General features: G+C 58.4%; 1 protein-coding gene across 1 annotated transcript in view; it reads right to left on the bottom strand.

The window, feature by feature from the left end:
- LOC149522167 (uncharacterized) overlaps positions 1 to 20,017 on the bottom strand; it is a 66,424-nt gene extending 46,407 nt beyond the window's left edge. Inside the window, exons 1-2 of the mRNA XM_089771489.1 lie at positions 19,144 to 20,017; positions 18,629 to 18,948 (exon numbers count right to left, since the gene is read on the bottom strand). Of these exons, the coding sequence (XP_089627615.1) occupies positions 18,629 to 18,948; positions 19,144 to 19,693 (870 nt within the window). The 5' untranslated portion in view covers positions 19,694 to 20,017. The remainder of the gene's footprint in view (positions 1 to 18,628; positions 18,949 to 19,143) is intronic.
- Between the last annotated feature and the right edge of the window lie 545 nt (positions 20,018 to 20,562).

The following is a 20,562-nucleotide window of genomic DNA, read 5'->3' as shown; positions in this document are numbered from 1 at the left end:
AGTGTGTGTGTGTGGGGGGGGGCTGCCCTAGACTAACTGCAACCAACTGGCGCCCTAGGAGATCAATGCAGTAGGCGCCCCCCCACCCCAAAGGCAGATATTGACTGAGGGGTTTGGTTCTGTGCTGGGGGGAGGGGGGCTGGGGATGGAGTTCTGTGGCTGGGGATCAGGAGGTTAGGGGTTGGAGGTTTGGGGATGGAGTTCTGGGTCTGGGGTCTGGGGATGGAGATCTCTGGCTTGGGGCCAGGGGGTTGGGGACTTTGGATCAGGGGGCTGGGGCTGGTGGCTGCGGGCCTGGGGATGGAGTTCTGGGGCCGGGGAGAGGGTGCCAGCCAGAGGGACCCTCCCAAGATCCCACTCCTCCAGAGAGAAACCCCCCATGTTCCTCCTCCCGGGGACCAACCCCCCCGCGTTCCTCCTCCCCTGGGGACGACCCTTCCTGCGGCACAGGGGAACCCCCCCACACACACGTTCCTCCTCCTCTGGAGTTCACCATCCCCTCCCCCCCCCCCGCGGCACAGGGGAAACACCCCCTCCCCACCCGTGCGCTCCCACTCCCAGGACTTTCCCCCTCCTGGCCGCAGGGCAGCCATGCTCCAGGTAAGGCACAGCAAAGGGAATGGGAAATGGAAGGGGCAGAGTTTAGAATGTGGCGCCCCATGCAACTTGGCACCCTAGGCAGCTGCCTAGTATGCCTATAGGCACGGACCACCCCTGTGTGTGTGTGTGTGTGTGTGTGTGTGTGTGTGTGTGTGTGTGAGAGAGAGAGAGAGAGAGAGAGAGAGAGAGAGAGAGAGATCATGGTGGCCTGCAATGTGTATGTGTGTATGTGATCACTGTGTGTGCGTGACAGGTGTACAGCTAGTTCGGATTAGGAAGCCAGGCTCTGCCCAATGCTCAAGCACATTCAGAGAAATATTCAGTATCCATACAAAGTACAGTAAAACTCCATTTTTCCGGCATCTGATGGTCCAGCACTCCTGATGGTCCGGCACCATCAGGAACCTGGAAGTGCTCCGGGCAGCCGGACCATTGGAACTGGTCTGCCCCCGGCTTCCTGATTCAGACGCTGCTGAAACTGACCAGCGGCTGAATTGGGGAAGCTGGGGGCAGAGCAGTTGGAGTGCTGCCCGGTAGGTCCCATAGCGCTGCCCCTTGGGGCTGTGGGACCAACCGGCAGCACCCCAGCTGCTCTGCCCCAGGCATCCCCCAGAGCAGCTGGGGTGCTGCCCGGTTGGTCTCACAGCGCCAAGGAGCGGCGCTACCGGACCAACCCGGCAGCACCCCAGCTGCTCTGCTGCAGGCGTCCCAATTCAGCTGCTGCTGAAACTGACCAGCAGCGGCTGAATTGGGGACGCCCGGAGCAGAGCCGGATCATTGGAAGGGGGGGCTAAGACAGATCTGGAGTGGCATCTCCCCCCATCCCACCCCAGACCCTTCATAGCCCCCCCTTCCAATAGTCCAGCATATCTGATAATCCGGCACCCCCTGGGTCCTAAAGGTACCGGATTATCAGAAGTTTACTGTACATGCTTATAATTTCATACAAAGACATTGTACAATCACATGAATAGCGTACATAGGATTAGCAGACAGTAAACTTCTATTCAACACCTCACATGGCCCCCTTTATACCACTTTTGGGGCAAACACACCCCCATGGGTGCAGCAGTGATCTGGCTGCTCCCCTCAAAATCCAGGAACGTGACACATGCCTGTAGAAAACTTTCTTGTTACCCGTCACATCCCTTGCTAGCTACAAATCCAATTGTGCTTTTTCCTTCAGGACGACTCCCTTGCATTCTCAAGTATATTTATACTCCTCCCAAGTCATCTCTCCAAGTTTCCACTTCTTATAAACTTCCTGTTTGTGTTGAAGATCACGAAGGATTTCCCTGCTAAGCCCATCTGGTTGGCCACCATATTTGCTTTTCTTACTGTACATCGCGATGCTTTGGTCTTGTGCCTTCATTAAGGCTTCTTTAAAATCCTGCCAGCTCTCCTGGACTCCTTTCCCCTTCATGTTAGCACCTCAGGGAATCCTGCCCATCACTTCCCTGAGGGAGCCAAGTCTGCTTTTCTGAAGTCCAGTCCCCTCTTCTGCCTGGGTTGGTGGGCTGGAGTGGACCCCTAGCATGACATCACCCTTCTTTTTACCTCTTTTAACCTAACCCAGACACTCTTAACAAGTCTGTCTTCTACGCCTAGCTTCACCTCAGCCCAGTGTACATTCTGAATAGATAAGGCAACACCTCCTCCCTTTTATCCCTGCCTGTCAGTCCTGGGCAAGCTGTACCCTTCGGTATCAATATTCCAATTGTGTGTATTATCCCACCAAGTCTCTGTGATACCAACTGTGTCATCCTTGTGTTTCTTTATAAGCACTTCAAGTTCTTCCTGCCTATTCCCCGTCCTCCTTGCCTTTGTACACTGGCATCTAAGATACCGATTGGATTTTGCCCCCCTCACTTCTGCCTTGTCCCTCCTTTCTCTCTGCTGTTATAGCCCATGCTCCCTCCCATTTCCAACCCATCTCCCAGGTCTCCATGTTTTTCACTTGCCTATGGGCTTTGGTCACCTGCCCCAATCAAAACTAGTTTAAAGCCCTTCTCACCAGGTTAGCCACTCTGTGACCAAATACTCTCTTCCCCTTCCTCGAAAGGTGAACCCCATCTCTGCTTAGCAGTCCTTCTTCTTGGGACAGCGTCCCGTGGTCAAGGAGGCCAAAGCCCTCTTGGTGGCACCATCTTTACTGCCAGGCACTCACCTCCAGGATGTACCTGTCTCTGCCTGGGCCCCGAAAATTGACAGGAAGGACTAATGAGAACACCACCTGTGCGCCAAACTCCTTCCCCTGTGCTCCCACAGCCCCGTAGCCACCCTAGCTCCTCTCAAGGTCACACCTTGCAGTATCATTAGGGCCCACATGGATGAGAAGCAGGGGGAAGTAGTCAGGAGGTTGGATATTCCTCAGCAATGCCTCCGTAATGTCTGGGATATGGGCCCCTGGCAGGCGGCATACCTCCCCAGATGACATGTCGGGGCAACAGATGGGTGCCTCGGGGTGATTCCTTCTCTCCCTTATTCAAAACAACATAACAGTCCTCTGGAGCAATAGTGGAAGGGTTAGTAGCACATGATGCAAAACACCAACCTGAAAAGAAGGAAATAGCTCATTGAGTTTTGCCACCAAAAGCAAATCAAGTACAAAACACTCAGGAGGATTTCACAAAAGCATGTTGCAAGTTTGTACAAAGCAAAACTGACTCCAAAGGGATCAGTTTCTGAGGCCCAGTGAGATTCAGAACTGCTTAAGAACAATCAATAATACATCTGATTTCACTGAACAATTACTATTTGCTGTGGTAGCTTCTAAAAGATAGTAACTATCTGGATTCCATCTGCTGAAGCCCAGAAAGGCACTACCCAGTGAATCACAGCTAGAATCCAAAATAATTCCAGTTAGACAGGTCAGTTTCTTCTGCCTCTTTGTCGACTTCCCAAAATAAGAAATCCAAATCCTGTACAGTTTAGAGTAGCAGTAATGTTAACTTAGATAACCCACATGGCCCCTCCCTGGGAGCAGCTCAGAAGCCACCAAGCCACCCGGGCCCCACAACCAGCCCTGGGGACATCAGAGAGATGCCAGGCTCAGTCTCCTACCCCCACTGAACCCACCACTAGCAACAGCTTCCCTTCCACCAGTAGGACAGCGACTGCAGGCCCAAAGCCCGTTAAGAGCAAATGGAGGATGAACTTCAGCCACTTCTATAGCTTGAGGGTCATCAGCCCCTAGAGTCCCAGGCTGTAAGGCCAGAAGGCACAGCCCTGCTCCCCGAGTCTGAGCTCCTGCACCACACAGGCCCTAGAAATTCCCCACAAGAATTCCTGTCACCCACAGCCCCATGTGTCCTCACCTTTGACTGGGTTCTATGGACCAGTTCTGGCTCTTAGAGAAGCGGATGGTTTCAATAGAGCGTTCTTGTATCTGAATCCTGGCAGATTAATGTCTTGCCTTTCCAGGGCAGAAAAACCCATTGGCTCCTTCTTTTTCTTCCAGGCTGTGTTCCTTCTTTGAAAGACTCACCTCAAGGGAGCACAGACACAGCCGAGTGCTCCGGGTGGTGGTCCAACCTGCAGCAGCCGAGGCATGCGCCGGCCTCAGCCAGCAGGAGCAGGCCTTGCCAGAGGAGCCCAAGAGAACCAGAGGCTCCTGGAAGATCCTGTCAGGCATAAGAAGACTCTGTGCCTGCAGCCAGTGTGGCAGCTCCCTGGTAGAGGCCGAGGAGGAGAGAAGAGCTTCCTCTCCCAGGCGGTGGACACGCTTCTCCCTGAAGAAGAGGAAGAAGAGGAAGAAGAACTCAGTGGAGAAGCAGGAGGAGCCAGAGGAGGAGAAGCCACCGGAGAGCCCAGACAAAGACCAGCTGGATCTCACAGGTGAGGATACAACCCACCCGGTGAGAGGGGAGCATGTGAGGGACACTGACCCCAGTCACTGTACAAGCCTTGAGCGTTAGGGCCGTCTCATGGGACAGCGATGGGCTCCTCAGAGGCTGGAATCCATCGAGTGCCAGACGCTCTGGCAGAGGGGGGCAGGTCCCTCCCTGAAGTGGGAAGAACAGACAATGGCAGGGCACAGCTCTCTGGGGGTCTGGCATCCCCAGCCTAGTCCGGCACCTCCCTCCCTTCCAGACACCCTACCCCAGCTGGCTCCTGCACCTTCCCTCCTGTTCAGACCTCACCGCCTCCAGCACCCAAAGTCCCAGGCCATTCCAGCACCCTACCCCCCACCCACACTCCCACCCTTACTCCCTCCTGCGCCACTATCCTTATCCCATGCCCTGGCAGCCACCTCCCGCACACCGAACCCCTCATTTTGGCCTCACCCCAAAAGCTAGGGCAGGTCATACAAATCTACTGTCGCGAGTACGGAAAAGAGATAATCTGGCCCATAGGAATCCTTGAACTCTGGTCCTCTCTTGTCTCCCTCCGCTCTCCATGCAGCTGGAACAGCGGAGGGGTGAATCCTAACACCAACTCCCCCCCCCCCCCCCGGCCCCTTTGCTTAATTATTTTGATTTTGATTAATAATGTTTCCTTTCTTACCGGTTATACACCTCCCCTGCCCCCGTGTTATAGCTCCAGTCATCTTTCTCTGCCTGGATCCTCTGTTTTGGGAGCTGGGCCCAGAAGGCTCAAGCAAGTCCCCACCCTCCTTCGATCTCCCCAGCAGGCCACCCAGCCTCTCCTGGAAATGGCTTGGGGAGCCACAATACAAATTTTGACTCAAGCAGGGGAGGGGGCTGCTCAGCTCCAAAAATTTGAAACAGGAGCTCGGGCAGGGAGGGGGTAGCTCAGGGTGTAGAAAGAGGAGCAGCGAAGGGCTGTGTGTGAACAGGGGGTAACTACGTGCTGTGCCAGGAGGGCTCCCCTGCAGCCCCTGTTCCCTGAGGGCTCTGGTGGCCACGGAGCCAGGTCCCCTCTCACCGGCTGTCAGACAAGGGGGTAGGAGCAGTGTTCCCGCTAAGATTTTCCAACCTTGGGCCGACTGAATTTTCTCATGTGCAACACCAATATCGCGGTGGTGTGTGGTGTGTGGTGTGTGGACCCAAACCCGTCGGTGTAAATATGTATTTTCAATAGTCCGTGGCTGTGGAAGAAAATATATTGGGTGTGAATTGGGGAGAGCAGGGGCAAAGGAGCAGGCAGAGAATAAACAGAACTGAATGATCATCAGGGGAGTGTAACGGGAGAAAACAGGATCCCAGCTGGGCCAATTCCCCAGCGGGAGGCAGGGGAGGAGGAGGATGCGAGGGAGGCTGCTGCCCTGTTAGCAGTTCACCGGGCAGGGAAGACTTGGAGCAAAGTAGAGAAGTTGGCCTGATCTGAAGGCGCCTGTAACCTCCCCAGCTTTTCCCATGTGGGCGGTGGCAGCCAATGCAGCACAATTGATCCCTCCTCCCCTTCAGCATGGTCTGGGTCACATGATCCCCCAAGTACGTCCTGGCTCCCTGATTTGCTCCCCCAGCCAGTACACACCCTGCAGGGGGCTGGGAGGGGTGGGGGGACCGGGGTGGAGGCAGGAGGCAGGACACCCTCCTTCACCACAAGAGAGCGAGTGCCCCATGTCCTTCCCCAGCCAATCAGGAAAGGGATTCTCACGCTGCTTCCAGGGAACCTTGGATGGGAGCCGAGGGGCAGCTCCAACCCCCTGCGCCAGCAGCAGCTGCTGGAGAGGAGGGAACAGAACCGTTAAAAAGGGACCAGGGGTCACCCCGTCCAAAGGTCGCAGCAGCTCTCAACTGGGAACTGGGCTGGGCTGGGCCATCACTTCCTGGGGCGTCACACGGGAAATGAGGCCTGTTCCCATCACTGCAGGAAGGGGGCGAGGGCCGGGGAGAGGAGAACGCACCGTGGGAGAGACTCTGCCCCTAGGGGAGAGGAAGCCCTGTGGGGAGAGCCCCCAGCTGAGAGTCATGGGAGCGGCGCTCTCTGCTCGGCCCTGCAAGCACCTTGCTGTGTGACCCTGGGCGAGTCACGTCAGGGCTCTGGGCCCCGTGTCCTGCTATCGCCCAGGGGTAACACATTCAAACCAGCGCGTCTCCTCTGCTCCAGGTATGGAGAACGAGCTCTCCCAGAAGACGCCCAACGGGGCGGAAGGGAGCGAAGAGCAGGAGGAACCAGACCGCCGGCCCATCCCATTAGCACAGAGCAGCTCCCACATGACTATGGTAATGAGGCTTGTGACTGAGCCAATGGGAAGCATCCCCTGTGGGCACCTTGCTTTGAGACAGGGCTACTCAGAGCCCAGAACGGGGGGTCCTCCAGTGCTAGGATCGGAACCCGTCCCAAACAGCACTTCTGTTCCCCGCACTGGCTAGTAAGAAGCCCTGCAAGCAACCCCCTTAGACACTCCTGTCCTCTGGGCCACCACCAGCACCACCCTCATACAGGTGAGAGGCTCTGAGACCCAGTCCCACCAATTCCAAACAGGTTCCTCCCACCCCAGCGAACCAGCCACATGCCCAGGTCAATTTAAGACAGGACCATGCAGAACTTTCAAGACTAACAAGATGGTTTATTAGGCGATCAGCTTTCGTGGCCCAGACCTGTGTTTTCTTTCAGCAAGACCAGACTAACAAGGCTACATCGCTATTACTATTCTACATGCAAGGTCAATTGAAAGCTCAGATCTTACCCCAAAGAGCCTGAGGTGCCAACCCTTTAGTATTTAATATATGAAGGTTTATTAATAAAAGAAAGAACAAAATGTTGAGACTAATATTGTTAAAGGAATCAAATTCCATTCACCAACTGCAAAGTCCTTGGTGCCGGCTTGTGACAGATGAGATGAAGGGGGGTCTTAGAGCAAGTTTCAGGAATACGTCCTCTGTTAGGCTGGATGCGTTCCTGAAACGCCCTCTGCCTTCCCCACCCGGCAGCATGTGGCGCTACCACCGAATGGGCAGGAATCGGGGCAGGACAGGAAGTAGCTGAGACTGAAGGAGCGAGTCTCCCTGGCCGACGAGAACCCCAGACTGAGGGCTCTGGGGCCACTTCAGGCTTCAGTCCATAGCCGAGATCCTTCATAGATGATTATCAGGAGGGAGGACAGGAGTGATGACAAAAATGGGGGAATCCTCAGGGCCCCTTTATCCCCTTGCCCAGATAGTTCGGAATGGCTACGTAGTTCGAACTATCTAGCCCGTGCCGCGTATAGCCGCGTGGCACGGGGTTCGCACTAGCCGGCTTTTAAAAATGGCGGCGCCGGCTTTATGCTAATGAAGCCCGGGAAATTCAAATCCCGGGCTTCATTAGCAAGTTCGGTATGCATACATTACCCCGCTAGTTCGAACTAGCGGGGTAGTGTAGACATACCCTCAGACATTAGTTTGACATCCCTAAAGAAGGAAAACAATAAATCCTGAGAGACGAACTAAACTTTTCCCTCCTTACACGTTATAAGAAGTCTGTTTTTTGAGGAAGAACGGCTCTTGCACAAGAGGGGGTTTTGCAAAACAAGGGCTGCTCGTTATTTATGCAAATGGGGCGCGGCGATATTCCACGCCAAGCTTCATTTGCATAAGCTTTTCCGCAAGACGGCTATATTGTAGATGTAGCCTCAGTCTCAGCTACTTCCTGTCCTGCCCATGATTCCTGCCAGTTGGGAGGCAGCGCCACACGCTGCCAGGTGGGGAAGGCAGAGGGTGTTTCCATGAGGGCCCCGCACTCAGTTCTTTCCACAAGGACACTGTGGGCGGCTAGAGCCACTGGGCCCATCTGCTCAGGCCAAGGATGGAGGATGGAACATGGGGCATGTTCTCCAGTCACCCCTCTGCTGCCCTCCACATGGGATCTGCAGGGCTCTGCGGGTTTCTCAGCCAAAGGCAGGTCCGCTAAGTGCAGCGGCCGTGAGTTACAGGGACCTGTGGTGCCCAGGGGATGGGGGAACCCTTGGCACCGGGTGAGGCTGCTCAATCAAAGGTCTCAGCAGGCTCCTCCATGCTCTCTAGGCCCTGCCAGTCCCCAGGGAGCGAGTGTCCCAGGGCAGCTGCCCAGTGGAAATGCTCAGTCCCTACAGGCTCTGCCCCTGTTCATTGCAGACCCTCGGGGAGCCCCCTGCCTCAGCCCAGCCCACAGCCCTGCTGCTGGCAGCCGTGAAGGCTCTGACGGCCCCCGCCCTGGAGAGCTTTCGGGCGGCGGAGGAGGCGCTGAGAGCCACCGTGTCCCAGCACAGCGCCCGCATGGAGCGAGTAAGAGACGCCCGGCGAGGGGCAGGGGCGTGTGGGGAGAGGGGCTGGGAGAACTGGCTCTGAGGAAACCGGCCCTGGGGCACAGGGTCCTGGTCTGGCAGGTCGGCTCAGCCCCTTTCCATTCGGTGCTGGGGTGGGCAGGTGTTTCCAGAGCTCTGCGCGCTGGAGCTCGGACACGTCCCTGGGGCCAGCCCAGCCCCACGGCAGGTGGGTCACAGCCCAGCCCTGGAGCGCGGCACTGACAGAGTCTGCCGAGGGGCCGCCACGCTGGGCTCCCGGAGTGGACGGGGTTTCCTCACGTGCCCTGCAGGGCCCTCGTGTGACCCACCGGTGCAGCAGGAACCATTTGGCTTTGCCCTTTGCCCCAGTGCCTCTGACGTGTGATCCTGCTGCCCGGCCCCACCGGCTCCGGTGCCCCCCCCGGGAATTAGACTGGCCCAGGGAGGGCTCTGCCCGAGTCCATTTCTACAGCCCCTTCCTAGGAGGTGTGAGCATCAGTCACTGCCCTGATCAGTTGAGATCCATCGCCCTCTGGGGAGGCAGGAATTTTACCTGCGTGACACACGGGGACCTGGGACCAAGAGCAACTCATTGACTTGGTGACGTTCCTGCCCTTCTCTGAGCGCCGTCTGCCAGGAGGAGTGACCTGGAAGGAGGCCGCTCTTGAGCAATCCCCCCCTCAACTTTCTGGCTGCCTCCAGGTGGGAGACGTCGTGGGAGAGATTTTCACCTGGCTGGACGACGTCGAGGACCCCAGAGCCAGAAGAGCCGCGCTGGGAACCATCGCCCTGCTGGCTCGCGCCCACCCCCGGGACGTGGTTCCAGCCTGTGTGGCCCACGCGCTGCCATGGGAGAGGTAGGGAGAGGCTGTTATCACCTCAGCCCCTGATTGCCCCTCCCTCCTCCTCCAGGGCAGAGCGCGGGAAAGGCCTGGCAGGCCACAGCGATGGAGCTAGCTCCCTGCTGGGCACGGGGCTGTCCCTGCCTCCTGAGGGGAGATGCCCAGGCCCACCCCTTGGAAACCAGCCCCTCCCTCTTCCCTGCCCAGAGTGCAGACGTGACAGGTCCCTGGAGAGTTCCAGCAGGCTCCTGATTTCTGTGGGTCACCCCCCTTCCCGCCAGCTCCACCAGAGGGGCAGGACAAGGCTATGGGGAGCATCCCTGGGCCGTGACTCCAGCGTAAATGTCACCGAGCAGCCTTTGGTGCAGGCTGGGCTGGGTGGTGTCACGCTGTGCGCAGCCCCAGGGCAGTTACTGGAAGCAGCGGCACAGGCTGCAGGAGCAATGAGGCCTCTGGGGAAGGGAATAAATGAAGAGCTCGCGGAAGGGACTCACCCGCCTCAGCCTCCCAGCCCCCGGGCGTCTCCTCTAAGGGCCCCCTTTCCCGCTGGCCTTCCCAGCCTCTCCCTGGGGAGACAAGGGGGGGCAAGCAGAAAATGATTTCGGTTTCTGACCTTGCAGAGGTGCCAGGGAGCTGTGGAAGGCCTTGGGGGAAGAAGCACAGCTCTCCCGGCACGTGCTGCACCAGCTGCTGGACAAGCTCCGGAAGAGCCACCGGGAGGAGAGGAGCCGCAGCGTGTCTCTGGCCGTAAGTGAGACTGGAGCTGTCACGTAGCGAACTCGCCACCGAACACGGAGGCCCCTCACTTGGAGCTCAACCCCGTGTGCGTCCCAATGCTCCAAATCAACCCTGCAGCTCCCTGCACACAGGGCTTAACTCCCTGTGCTCCAAATCAACAGGGCAGCTCCCTGCACACAGGCCTAGCAGCCAGAGGTGTGTTAGAACTCCTGGTGGGATTGGTGAGGAGGGGCAGGGGGACCCAGGCCACCCTCTCCACCGGGTCCCAGTGCACCCTGTCAGCATTGGAGTGGGGCACCACTAGCTGGGTGGGGAATCCAGCCGAAAGATGCCAAGCACCCGGGGTTCAACTACCCGCCCTGGGCTGCTTCCTGCCAGCTTCTCTCCCATCCTGAGCGCCGTCTCTTTCCTCCAAACCGGGGCTTCGGCTGCGGTTCCCTGCTGACTGGTGACGGCATCCGGGTGCAGCTGCGCTTCTCCTCCGGAGCCCCAGCGGCACCTCTGCCCCCGTAGGCGTCAGCCCTTTCTGAGATGCTCCACTGGCCTTTCTAGCTACCTCCAGCTGGAGCCCGCCCAGCACGCCTGTGGGGGTGTGACCTTCTCTGCTAGGCAGCCAGGCTTCACCTCCGCAGCCCCAGTGCAGGGTCGGGACACCACGTGTCAGGGCTGATCTCCACTCTGAGCACAGAACGTGGGGACCTGAAAGAAAACTTAAAAAAATGAAGCCTGGTCTTTACAGTCGCTGCTTACAACACTCCCCAGAGTCACAAATTTACTAACTTTGGGGGGAGCTTCCACCATCAAATGACTTATCCTTAAACACAGAGACCTGCCCTTGCTGGGAGTTTTAACCCAATTAGAACAGTTGGAGGGTGAGTTTGTAAGAGGCTCGAGTGAGTGTTAAAACTACGGATGCGTTTCTTCTTATTTGACATTTGTAATTCACTTTGCTCTGCCCTTTCTCACTTGCAACCACATAAATCCCACAGCTTGTGCTTAATAAAATCACTTTTGTTCACTATCAAGCGTTGTGTAAACAGTTGTGACCTCAGACCAGAATAGACTCAATGTCTGTATAGCTCTGGGGGCGGGGGAGGGTCTCTGCTCTGTGTCTCGGCAGGGGGAGACCAGGAGACCTGGCCCAGCAGGACAGTGTAGCGAGAAGCTCTTGAGTGCCAAGAAGCGAGTGTCAGCAGCTTTGCCAGCGCTCTGGGAAACGCCCCCAAGGAGTCTTCTGTGATCGCGCCCGTGAAACGGATCCTGCCGGGGGCAGGCAGGAATGGGCAGCGACACCGCCCGGTGCCCCTCGCTGAAACTGTCTCCCTGCTTGAGGACTAAGTGGCCTCAGAGGAGCCAGGGAAGCCAGGCCCCAAGCCGGGGCATCTGAGGGAGTCAAACGAGCAGCACGGTCAAGGTCCCTCTAACTGGGGCGGGAGGATTTGAACCCGACCCGGCAGAAGTTCCCATTGACCCTGGTGAAGTAGTTTGGGATCTTGGGGGGATGTTCTCCAAGAGCAAAGGAGTGACCCAACCCTCCAAGGCCTGGCAGCAAGGGGCAGACGCAAGCCAAGGAGATGGTCAACCTCAGTGCTGGCTCCAGGGTACCGGTTTGAGATCAGCAAGGACCTAGGACCTTCTTAATCGCCGGGTCCAGCTCCCACTGACCAAGACCAACATCTGCCAACTACTGCTCCCATGACGGTTCTGCCAGGAGTTGTTGTGCCTGGGATGTGCAGTGCCCTGGGCCAGACCCTTCAGGAGAGAGAAAACTCTACAGAGAGTAGCCCGGCAGGTTTTCTGGCTGGGGAGGAAGCACGTACCCTGAGTGTCAGAAAAGCAGCCCAATAGTGATCAATGCAGGACCACTGCTGCCCTTATCCCTGGCAGGGACACCTTGTGAGAAGATTGGCTTAGATCTGGTGGAACCCTTCTAGAAGAGCAGGATGCACCATTAGTCTACCTCCGTGCTAGTGGGCTACGCTGTTATGCTTAATCGAAGCAACGAGATCTTTTATAGGGGGAAAGGCAGTACGCCGCATCGATTGAGAATCCAACAGTTGCTTATGCTTTTCAAACAGACACAAAACATCATGCATACACAGTTCTGCCAGATGATATAGTTACCAGTCCAGAGTCTGTGTCAATCTAGTGGCCAGGTAGATTGAACACAGGGGGGAGCAGGGCCTTGTCGGTCGATCGATCCGATACTCCTCTCCAGATAGTGTGGCAGACGAACGCAAAGTTCCATAGCAAAGCACCCTGCTTTATATATTCCTTCTTCTTGTTAAAATCCATGGATCTCGCTCTGTCCGCTGGTGACCGGAATGTTATCTTTTGATGTGAGTGTTCCCAGAACATCTCTTGAAGGTTCATCCTGTTGTCAATCGTCCTTTCAGGGGGCTTGCTTCGCTCTAAGGCTCATCAATCTGCCAATTATTCAATCTTCTCATGAGTAGGGGTACGCATTGGTGGTTATAGATGACTCCTCTGCAGTCAGGTTGTCTCATCCTCAGGACTTCGCTCACACTCGCTCAACCCCCTCCTTTGACCATCTGGTTCTAAAGCCATATAACTTTGCATCTTGTCTCAACACATTCACACTTTTTACATGCACAAGTCTCCGGGGTTACAGATCTGCATGGAAAAGCAAAACCATTGTAAATTAAAGAATTACAGCTTGGCCTTCAACATTCGCAGAATTCCTCTAATCTTACTAACACAGCCAAAATACCCAGTACTGGGTTTCTACTTCAGAACAAAGAAAACAGACCTTCAACTGAAAAGACTTGATTTGTAAACTATTAAATGTATATTAATATATATATGCCTTATATTGCTATATTACTGCTACGTTACTATACCTAAAATAAGAAATAAAAAAGAAAAAAACTCAATCCTAACAACACTACCCGGTGCCCCAGACAGTCCCCCCATGAGCTGCTATTGCCAACGAACTCCTGAAGGTGCTTGCGAGGGTCGGGCTGCTGTGAGAGACGTTTAATAGACCAAGGGCCTAATGTGACCTGAAATCTCATGACAGAGCTATGCTGCTTCTCGAACATTCACACCCCTAGAGCCTCGGTCTGCCCCCACAGACAGGTGGGTGAGAAGAGGGATTCAACGAGACACAAAACTGCCATGGAAGTTCATGGAAGATGATCCTCGACACAAGGATAAGTTGCTACCTTGGGCCCAGAACACACAAGCAGCCCTGCATGATGGGGGAGTGAAAACGAGGACCTGCAAACCGGGACCTCCTGGAAAGCCAGTCACCGGGAGCAACGTGGGGTCTGGACTGAAACTGCATCGACCTCCCGGCATCCCCCCGGCTCCCTGCTGCTTGTGGCACTGGAGTTACTCAGGCAGCAGAGGGATCGTGGGATGCCCTGTACATGCGCCTAGAAGTTTGGGTCCCCTCATGATGGTGTCACCCCCTCCAGTCAGGCCTGGGAAGGCGAAGGGCGAGGTCTAGGCCATGGAGAGAGATAATGGGGAATAATGTCAGCCGGACTCTTCTGATCTTTTCAAGAGGTTCCCTTCTGCGCCCATTCTAGCAATGGAAGATGGGTCAGGGGCCATCACATCTCCCCTCCCCCCGAGGAACTAACCCTCCTTCCTCATAAGCCACAAGGATGTGAGAAACGGCACCAGCATGACAGCAAAATGCCCTGGGAGCGGATGGAAGGTGGGGACAGCTCAGTGACTTTTCTGTCTCGTTCTGACTCCAGGCTATGGACACGCTCTATGAGATCTTTTTCCTGTGGGGATACCGAGAAGCCATCTTGCAAATGTTTCCCCACTTGCTCCTCCTCTGCGTCAGGCAGGTGCAGCACGTGCTGGACCTGCGCCTGCCAGGGACCTGGACGGCCAGCCAGAAATCCAGCCCTGAGGGATCCAGCCGCCTCAGCCCCTTGAGGTAACGGCAGGGGAAGGGGACGAACAGATTTGATCTGCTGCACCCGCAGGTCACACACGGCCCCTGCGGAGTTCAGGCGCAGTTCTGGGCAGGTCTGTCTGGGGGGAGCGGTGCTGGGCACCCGTGTACTTGTGAGTCACGCTTGCTCCTCTGACCCCGCCCACAGGCCGGCTCCTTCCCAGCACAGGCAGGGACCACGTCGGTACCTCCCCATGTGCCACCTGCCGAAGTGTTAGGGCCTCGGCCCCACAAGGCCCCAGCCCAGGGCAGGGTCGCCAGAGCACACACAGAGAGAGCAAGGCCGGCAGCACTGGGGCCCGGCCCGGCAGGGGGCCGTGTCACAGGCAGGCAGGAGCAAGAGGGACCATGAAGCTGATTCCGTGTGGACTCCCCTGGGGGGAGCCGGGGAGCCCGAAGGCACCTCAGCTGCTGCAAACGGGCAGAGTTTTGCTCCCTCGCACCAACTAAGGATCTGGCCCATGTGCCCAGTGACCTGGTGCCGGCCCCAGCGAAGAATCAGGTGTTGGACCATTGGGAGCGAGGGCACCGAGCATCTGTAGAAGCTGCAGTGTCGCCACCTGCCAAAACCTCAGTGAGCCCCGACAGGGTGCTGGGTCCATCCCGGGGGAAACCGGCTACTGCTGACCATGCCTTGTGCCCCAGGCCTTGAGCGGGTTGGGCTGCAGTAGATTTCTGACACCAGGATTTTTAATTTTTTTTTGTGTTTAGCACGTCCCTGGAGGCTGTGAAGACCCTCTTTTCCATGCCCAGATACTGGAAGGAATTTGCCACTATCCAGTTACAGCAGGGCTGGGAAATGATCGCCTCCCGCCATCACTTCTCCCGAGGGGTGGGCTTGATCGCAAGGTAGGAGTCTCAAGTTTCCTCTTCCTGCGGCCTGTCTGGGCAATGGGAGTTGGGCGGGAGATCCTCCTCTGCCCCAGCCGGCCCTCTCAGCCCCGCAATGGGGGAGGGACTGTCTCTCCCTTTGGTAATCCCGGGGACTTTCCCTTTGCTCTTCCAGAACCATGGTCGAGCACCGGAACCCACAGGTCCCTGTGGTTCTCAGAGAGGCCATCGCCACCGTGCAGAGTCGGGAGGAGGAGGAGGCGCTGAGAGAAATCGCCCTGACTTTCTGCACCGAGGTGAGAGTCCGGAGCTGCCTGGCACACGTGGGCTGGTGCAGAGCAGCTCAGACCCCTCCTGGGCAAATAGGTGCTGGGGCCCATGGCCAGCGGTTCAGCAATCTCACAGCCAGCCAGCTCCTCTGCCCACGCAGATACTAGCGGGACTGGGCAGAGTGGAGGGGGGCAGGGTGAGATTGCTCCTGGCTGGATGCACCTCCCTGGGACATGTGACAAGAGGAGATGTTTCTCCAGCACCCCAAGCCCGGGCCTCTCTCCTCGCCTTCCCCTGGGGTTTCTTTTTCCTCTGCCACAGCGCTCTGCCCAGGACGCTTAGCGGTCCCCAGAGAGTCCTCTGTCCCTGGAGTTCATTGGGGCTTGTGGATTAGTTGCCCTTCTAGGAATGGACCATTTCAAACACCAGCCACTGGCTCCTTCACGCCAGGGATTTTGTGCAGCAGAAAGTGGCCAGTTGGCAAAGATGATGGAGCAGGCACAGACCAAAGGCAGATTTCTACTCCTTAGCCTGACGCTGATTTTCTCTTTCCAGTTTCTCCAGAGTCCTTCCATCCTCAGCACTGTCACCAAATCAGACCTCCAGGAACACCTGATGGAATGGACCCACGACAACAACCCTACGATACGGAGGCTCTGTCTGCGAGGCCTGGCCAGTTGTCTCTTCTGGCCAGGGAAGGTGAGGGGCCTGGCTTGCCCGGCTGGGAGATAACCGACACATCACTGTTGCAAGCCCTGATTTATGTTTGCACCAAATTTTGGAGCAAGTGGGCCATGGAAGATGTCGGTGCAAAGTTTCAGAGGGAGAGTCTCAGGGCATGCTGGGGTATCCAGTGTGGGGAACAACAGTGCTCTGTGTGGCTGGTTTGGTGCCTCAGAGGGAGAGCCCCAGTTGTGGGCTGTAAGTCACCCTGGGTACGTCTACACTACAGCGCTAGTTCGAACTAACTTAGTTCGAATTAGTTAATTCGAACTAAGCTAGTTCGAACTAGCGCATCTAGAACTAAAAACTAGTTCGAACTAGCGTTTTGCTAGTTCGAACTAGCGCGTCCACACTGATTGGACGCAGGGGGGCATTTAAGGGCAGCTGAAACCGGTTCTGGCAGGGCATCAGGTCAGCAGTTGCTTTGTGTGGCTGCTGTCTGAGGCTATCTGAGGCTCGTGCTTAAAGGGACCCCCCCTGGACAGCCGGTTCTCAGCTTTTCCTGCTTGCTTGCCAACCTCGCCGAGGGACAGCAAAGCGTCGGTCTCTGTGCCCGTCTGTGTCGGTGCTTCCCTTCGGGGGGGACTGCCGCAGGTGGCAACATGGAGCCACGGCTCGCCCTGCACCTTCTGGTGCACGTTCTGGACTTGCTACTGCAAGCCTGCCAGCAATGGCTCGAGGCTGCCTGGCACCACCTGGGGAACGTCAGCCCCCTGCCTCTCCGCCTGGCCGCCCTGGGGGCCATGGAGGAGCCGCGGCGGCGCCCCGGCACCGGCGTGCCCCGCCGCATCTGGCGTCTGGACACCAGCAGCGACTGGTGGGACCGCATCGTCCTGGAGCGCTGGGACGACCGACAGTGGACCCAGAACTTTAGGATGAGGAGGGACACCTTCCTGGAGCTCTGCGAGTGGCTCGCCCCTGCCCTGCAAAGAAGGGACACTCGCATGAGGCCCGCCATCCCCCTCCAGAAGCGGGTGGCCATCGCCCTCTGGAAGCTCTCCACGCCGGACAGCTACCGATCCGTCGGGAACCAGTTCGGCGTGGGGAGATCCACTGTCGGAGCAGTGCTCATGCAGGTACGGCGCTCGTCGGCCACCGAGCCGGGGGGGAGGGGGGCTGCGAGGAGGGGATGGGCCGCCCCAGGGACAAAGGGGGGGGCGGGAGGAGGCGAAGGCGCCCCGCACCGGAGGGGTCGGGCTGTCCCGGCCGTACTACACGCCGCCAGGGGGGTTGCTTCCGGGAGTGGGGCGCGGGGCACTGCCAGGGCATGAATGCTCCCAGCCACCCGGGCGCCCCACTGATTGACGCTTTGCTGTGTCTCTCTCCGCAGGTGGTCAAGGCCATCAACCGGGTGCTGCTCCGCAGGGTGGTCCGCCTCGCCGACCCGGATGCCGTCATCCGGGGATTCGGCGCCCTCGGCTTCCCCAACTGCGGGGGGGCCATCGACGGGACGCACATCCCCATCCGTGCCCCGGAACACCAGGCGTCCCGGTACGTGAACCGCAAGGGGTACTTCTCCGTCATCCTGCAGGCCGTGTGTGACCACCGGGGACAGTTCACGGACATAAATGTGGGCTGGTCCGGCAAAGCACACGACGCCCGGGTGTACCGGAACTCCTCCGTGTGCCAGCGGCTGCAGGACGGGACCTTCTTCCCCGACCGCCACATCAGGGTCGGGGACGTGGACATGCCCGTCTGCCTGGTGGGGGATGCCGCCTACCCACTGCAGCCCTGGCTCATGAAGCCCTACACGGGGCACCTCAATCCCTCCCGCCAGGCCTTCAATAACAGGCTGAGCAGGGCCCGCATCGTGGTGGAGGGGGCCTTCGGGCGACTGAAAGCCCGCTTTCGATGCCTCCTCACCCGTCTGGACCTGGCCGAGCACAACATCCCTCCCGTGGTGGCGGCATGTTGTGTGCTCCACAATTTGTGTGAGCGGAAGGGGGAGGCTTTCTTGCCAGCCTGGATGGCTGAGGCTGACCGCATGGCTGGACACTACGGTCAGCCCCGCACCACCGCCGTCCGGGAAGCCCAGCGGGGGGCCATCCGGATCCGGGAAGCCCTGCGGGAGAGCTTCCAGGTGGAGGAGGAGGAGGACTGACCTCTCCCTGCATGCCCCACCGGGGCCTTCTTCCACCCTACCCCCCCCCTTCCCCTTTCCCCTCCCTATCTACTGTACAATAAAGACACCTGTTTTTCAAACAAAAACGTCTGTTTATTTCAGAGAACTGGGGTGGGGGAGGGAGGAATGAAGGTGGGAGAAGGGAGGGGGAAACCTGGGACGAGGGAGCTGGAAGGGGAGGGGAGGGAAGGGAGGAAGGGAAAGGAAAGCTCAGGGGTGGGAGTCTGGGTGCCTCTCCCGTCTCGCCACACTGCGGGTCCGGGGGCGTCGGTGGGGAATGGTTGTGGAGGGGGGGCAGAGAGGACAGGGGGTGTGGATGAAGCAGGAGCGGAAGCAGGAGCGGAAGCAGGAGGAACAGGAGGAGCAGGGGGAGCAGGGGGAGCAAGAGGGGGATCAAGAGGGGGAGCAGGGAGAGCAAGAGGGGGATCAAGAGGGGGAGCAGGGGGAGCAAGAGGGGGAGCAAGAGGGGGAGCAGGGGGAGGAGGAAATGGAAAGCGGTCTAGCAGGCTCTGGAGGTGGCCTCGCAGGGCACGGCCCTGCTCCTCCAGGGCCTCCAGACTCCTCTGGCGCAGCCTGAGGTCCTCCTGGACCCAGTGGTCCTGGAGACGGAGCTGTCGGTCCAGGAACCGGAGATGCCGCCTCTGGTAGTCCTCCTGGTTCCTGGCTGTCCTGCTTGCCCGGGCGCGGGCGGCTGCTGCAGGCGGTGTGGTGCGCCCTGCAGTCCCCGGTGCTGCAGCTGTGGTGCAAGAAGACCAGCGGTCAATTACCCCAGGGGCCCAGGTGTGTGAAACCCAGCTCCCCTCTGCAAGGCCAGGGCCCCTGCAGGATCCCCAGCTGCTGCTCCGTAGTGGGCAAGGCCCAGGCGCACGGTCCCGGGGCTCCCTCTCGCCCCAGCCCCCCGTACACATAAGGGGAACACGAGGGTACTCACAGGTGGACGCCTCCCCGGCCTCTGATGATGCAGGCGAGCGGCTCTGTGGGGTGCCTCGGGGGTCCCGGGTCCTGGGAAGGCTGGCGGCAGGCTCCTGGCTCTCAGAGCCCTCTTCCTCCTCCTCGGTGTCCAGGAGCGGTCCCTCTGCCCCGGGGTCAATCACGTCCCGGGGGGCAGGGACGGCATGAGGCCCCAGGATGCGGTCCAGGGCATGGAAGTGGGGGCAGGCCTCCGGGTCAGCCTCTGGCAGGCAGGCCCGGGAGTAGGACTGCCGCAAGTCTTTAATCTTGCAGCGCACCTGCTCCCGGCTGCGCTGGTGGCCCCTGGCGGCCAGGCTGGCAGCCATGCGTCCATAGACGGCCGCGTTCCGGTGGCTAGTGCGGAGATCGTGGACATTTGAGGCTTCCCCCCAAACCTCGATGAGGTCCACGATCTCCGCACTTGACCAGGCGGGCGCCCGCCTTTTGCGCCCCCGGGCAGGCTCCCGGGAGCCGCCAGGCTGGTCGTGGGGAGCAGTGGAGGGCTGGGAGCCCTCGGATGGCTGGCTCATCCTGTGGCAGGTGCAGGCTGTGCAGGCACGGGTGCTGGCAGCCTTGCAACTGGCACAAAGTGAGTAGCCAGCCCGTGGCCCTTTAAGGGCTCCGGGGCCGGGAGGGGGGCAATAGAGTTTCCCTGGTGTTGGCCAGAGTGGCCACCAGGGAAACCTGGGAAGCCTTAGCCTCCCACTAGTTCGAACTAGGCGTTAGTCCTCGTAAAATGAGGTTTACCTAGTTCGAACTAAGCGCTCCGTTAGTTCGAATTAAGTTCGAACTAACGGAGCGCTAGTGTAGCGCATAGGAAAGTTAGTTCGAACTAACGTCCGTTAGTTCGAACTAACTTTCTAGTGTAGACATACCCCCTGTCTCTGAGGAGTTTGCCTTTGACTTGCCTCTCAGTGGTGCCCCAGGGAGCCCCGATCTGACACCAGGGGACCGAGGAAGCCTGTGGTGCTCCCAGCGCCCAGTTCCTGGGGGTGCGTTACTGAGCAAACCAGGCGCGAGGGGGTGTCTCTGCTCCCGCGCGTTGGCAGAGCATGGTCAGTGGAGGCAGTGGGGAGGGGAAGGAGACTCAGGTCGTCGCTCAGGGAAGTGGGGGGCTGGGAGTCGGGCAACAAAGCCCAAACTTGGCAAGGGCAGAGGAGTCGGGGGGCGGGGTCAGAGCTCGGTGGGCGGGGCCTGGAGCGGCTCTTGGCAGGCGACAGGGCAGGCTCTGCTCAAGGGCCAGGGGTGCAAAGCACCTGGCGGAGCGGCAGGAGAAGGACTTTCTCCCCTGCTGGGGGGCTGGGCCGTTCCTGGGGTCTGGCCGATGGGGAGGGAGGGTCCAGCCCCTGCCCCAGGCTGCATCCCAGGACAGTGGGGAGCTGCCTTCTGCATTCCCACA

The sequence above is a fragment of the Pelodiscus sinensis genome, chromosome 19 (assembly GCF_052426305.1).
Source record: "Pelodiscus sinensis isolate ZL-2025 chromosome 19, ASM5242630v1, whole genome shotgun sequence".
Taxonomy (NCBI): Eukaryota; Metazoa; Chordata; order Testudines; family Trionychidae; genus Pelodiscus; species Pelodiscus sinensis.
This window is presented reverse-complemented; position numbering and strand designations above follow the sequence as displayed.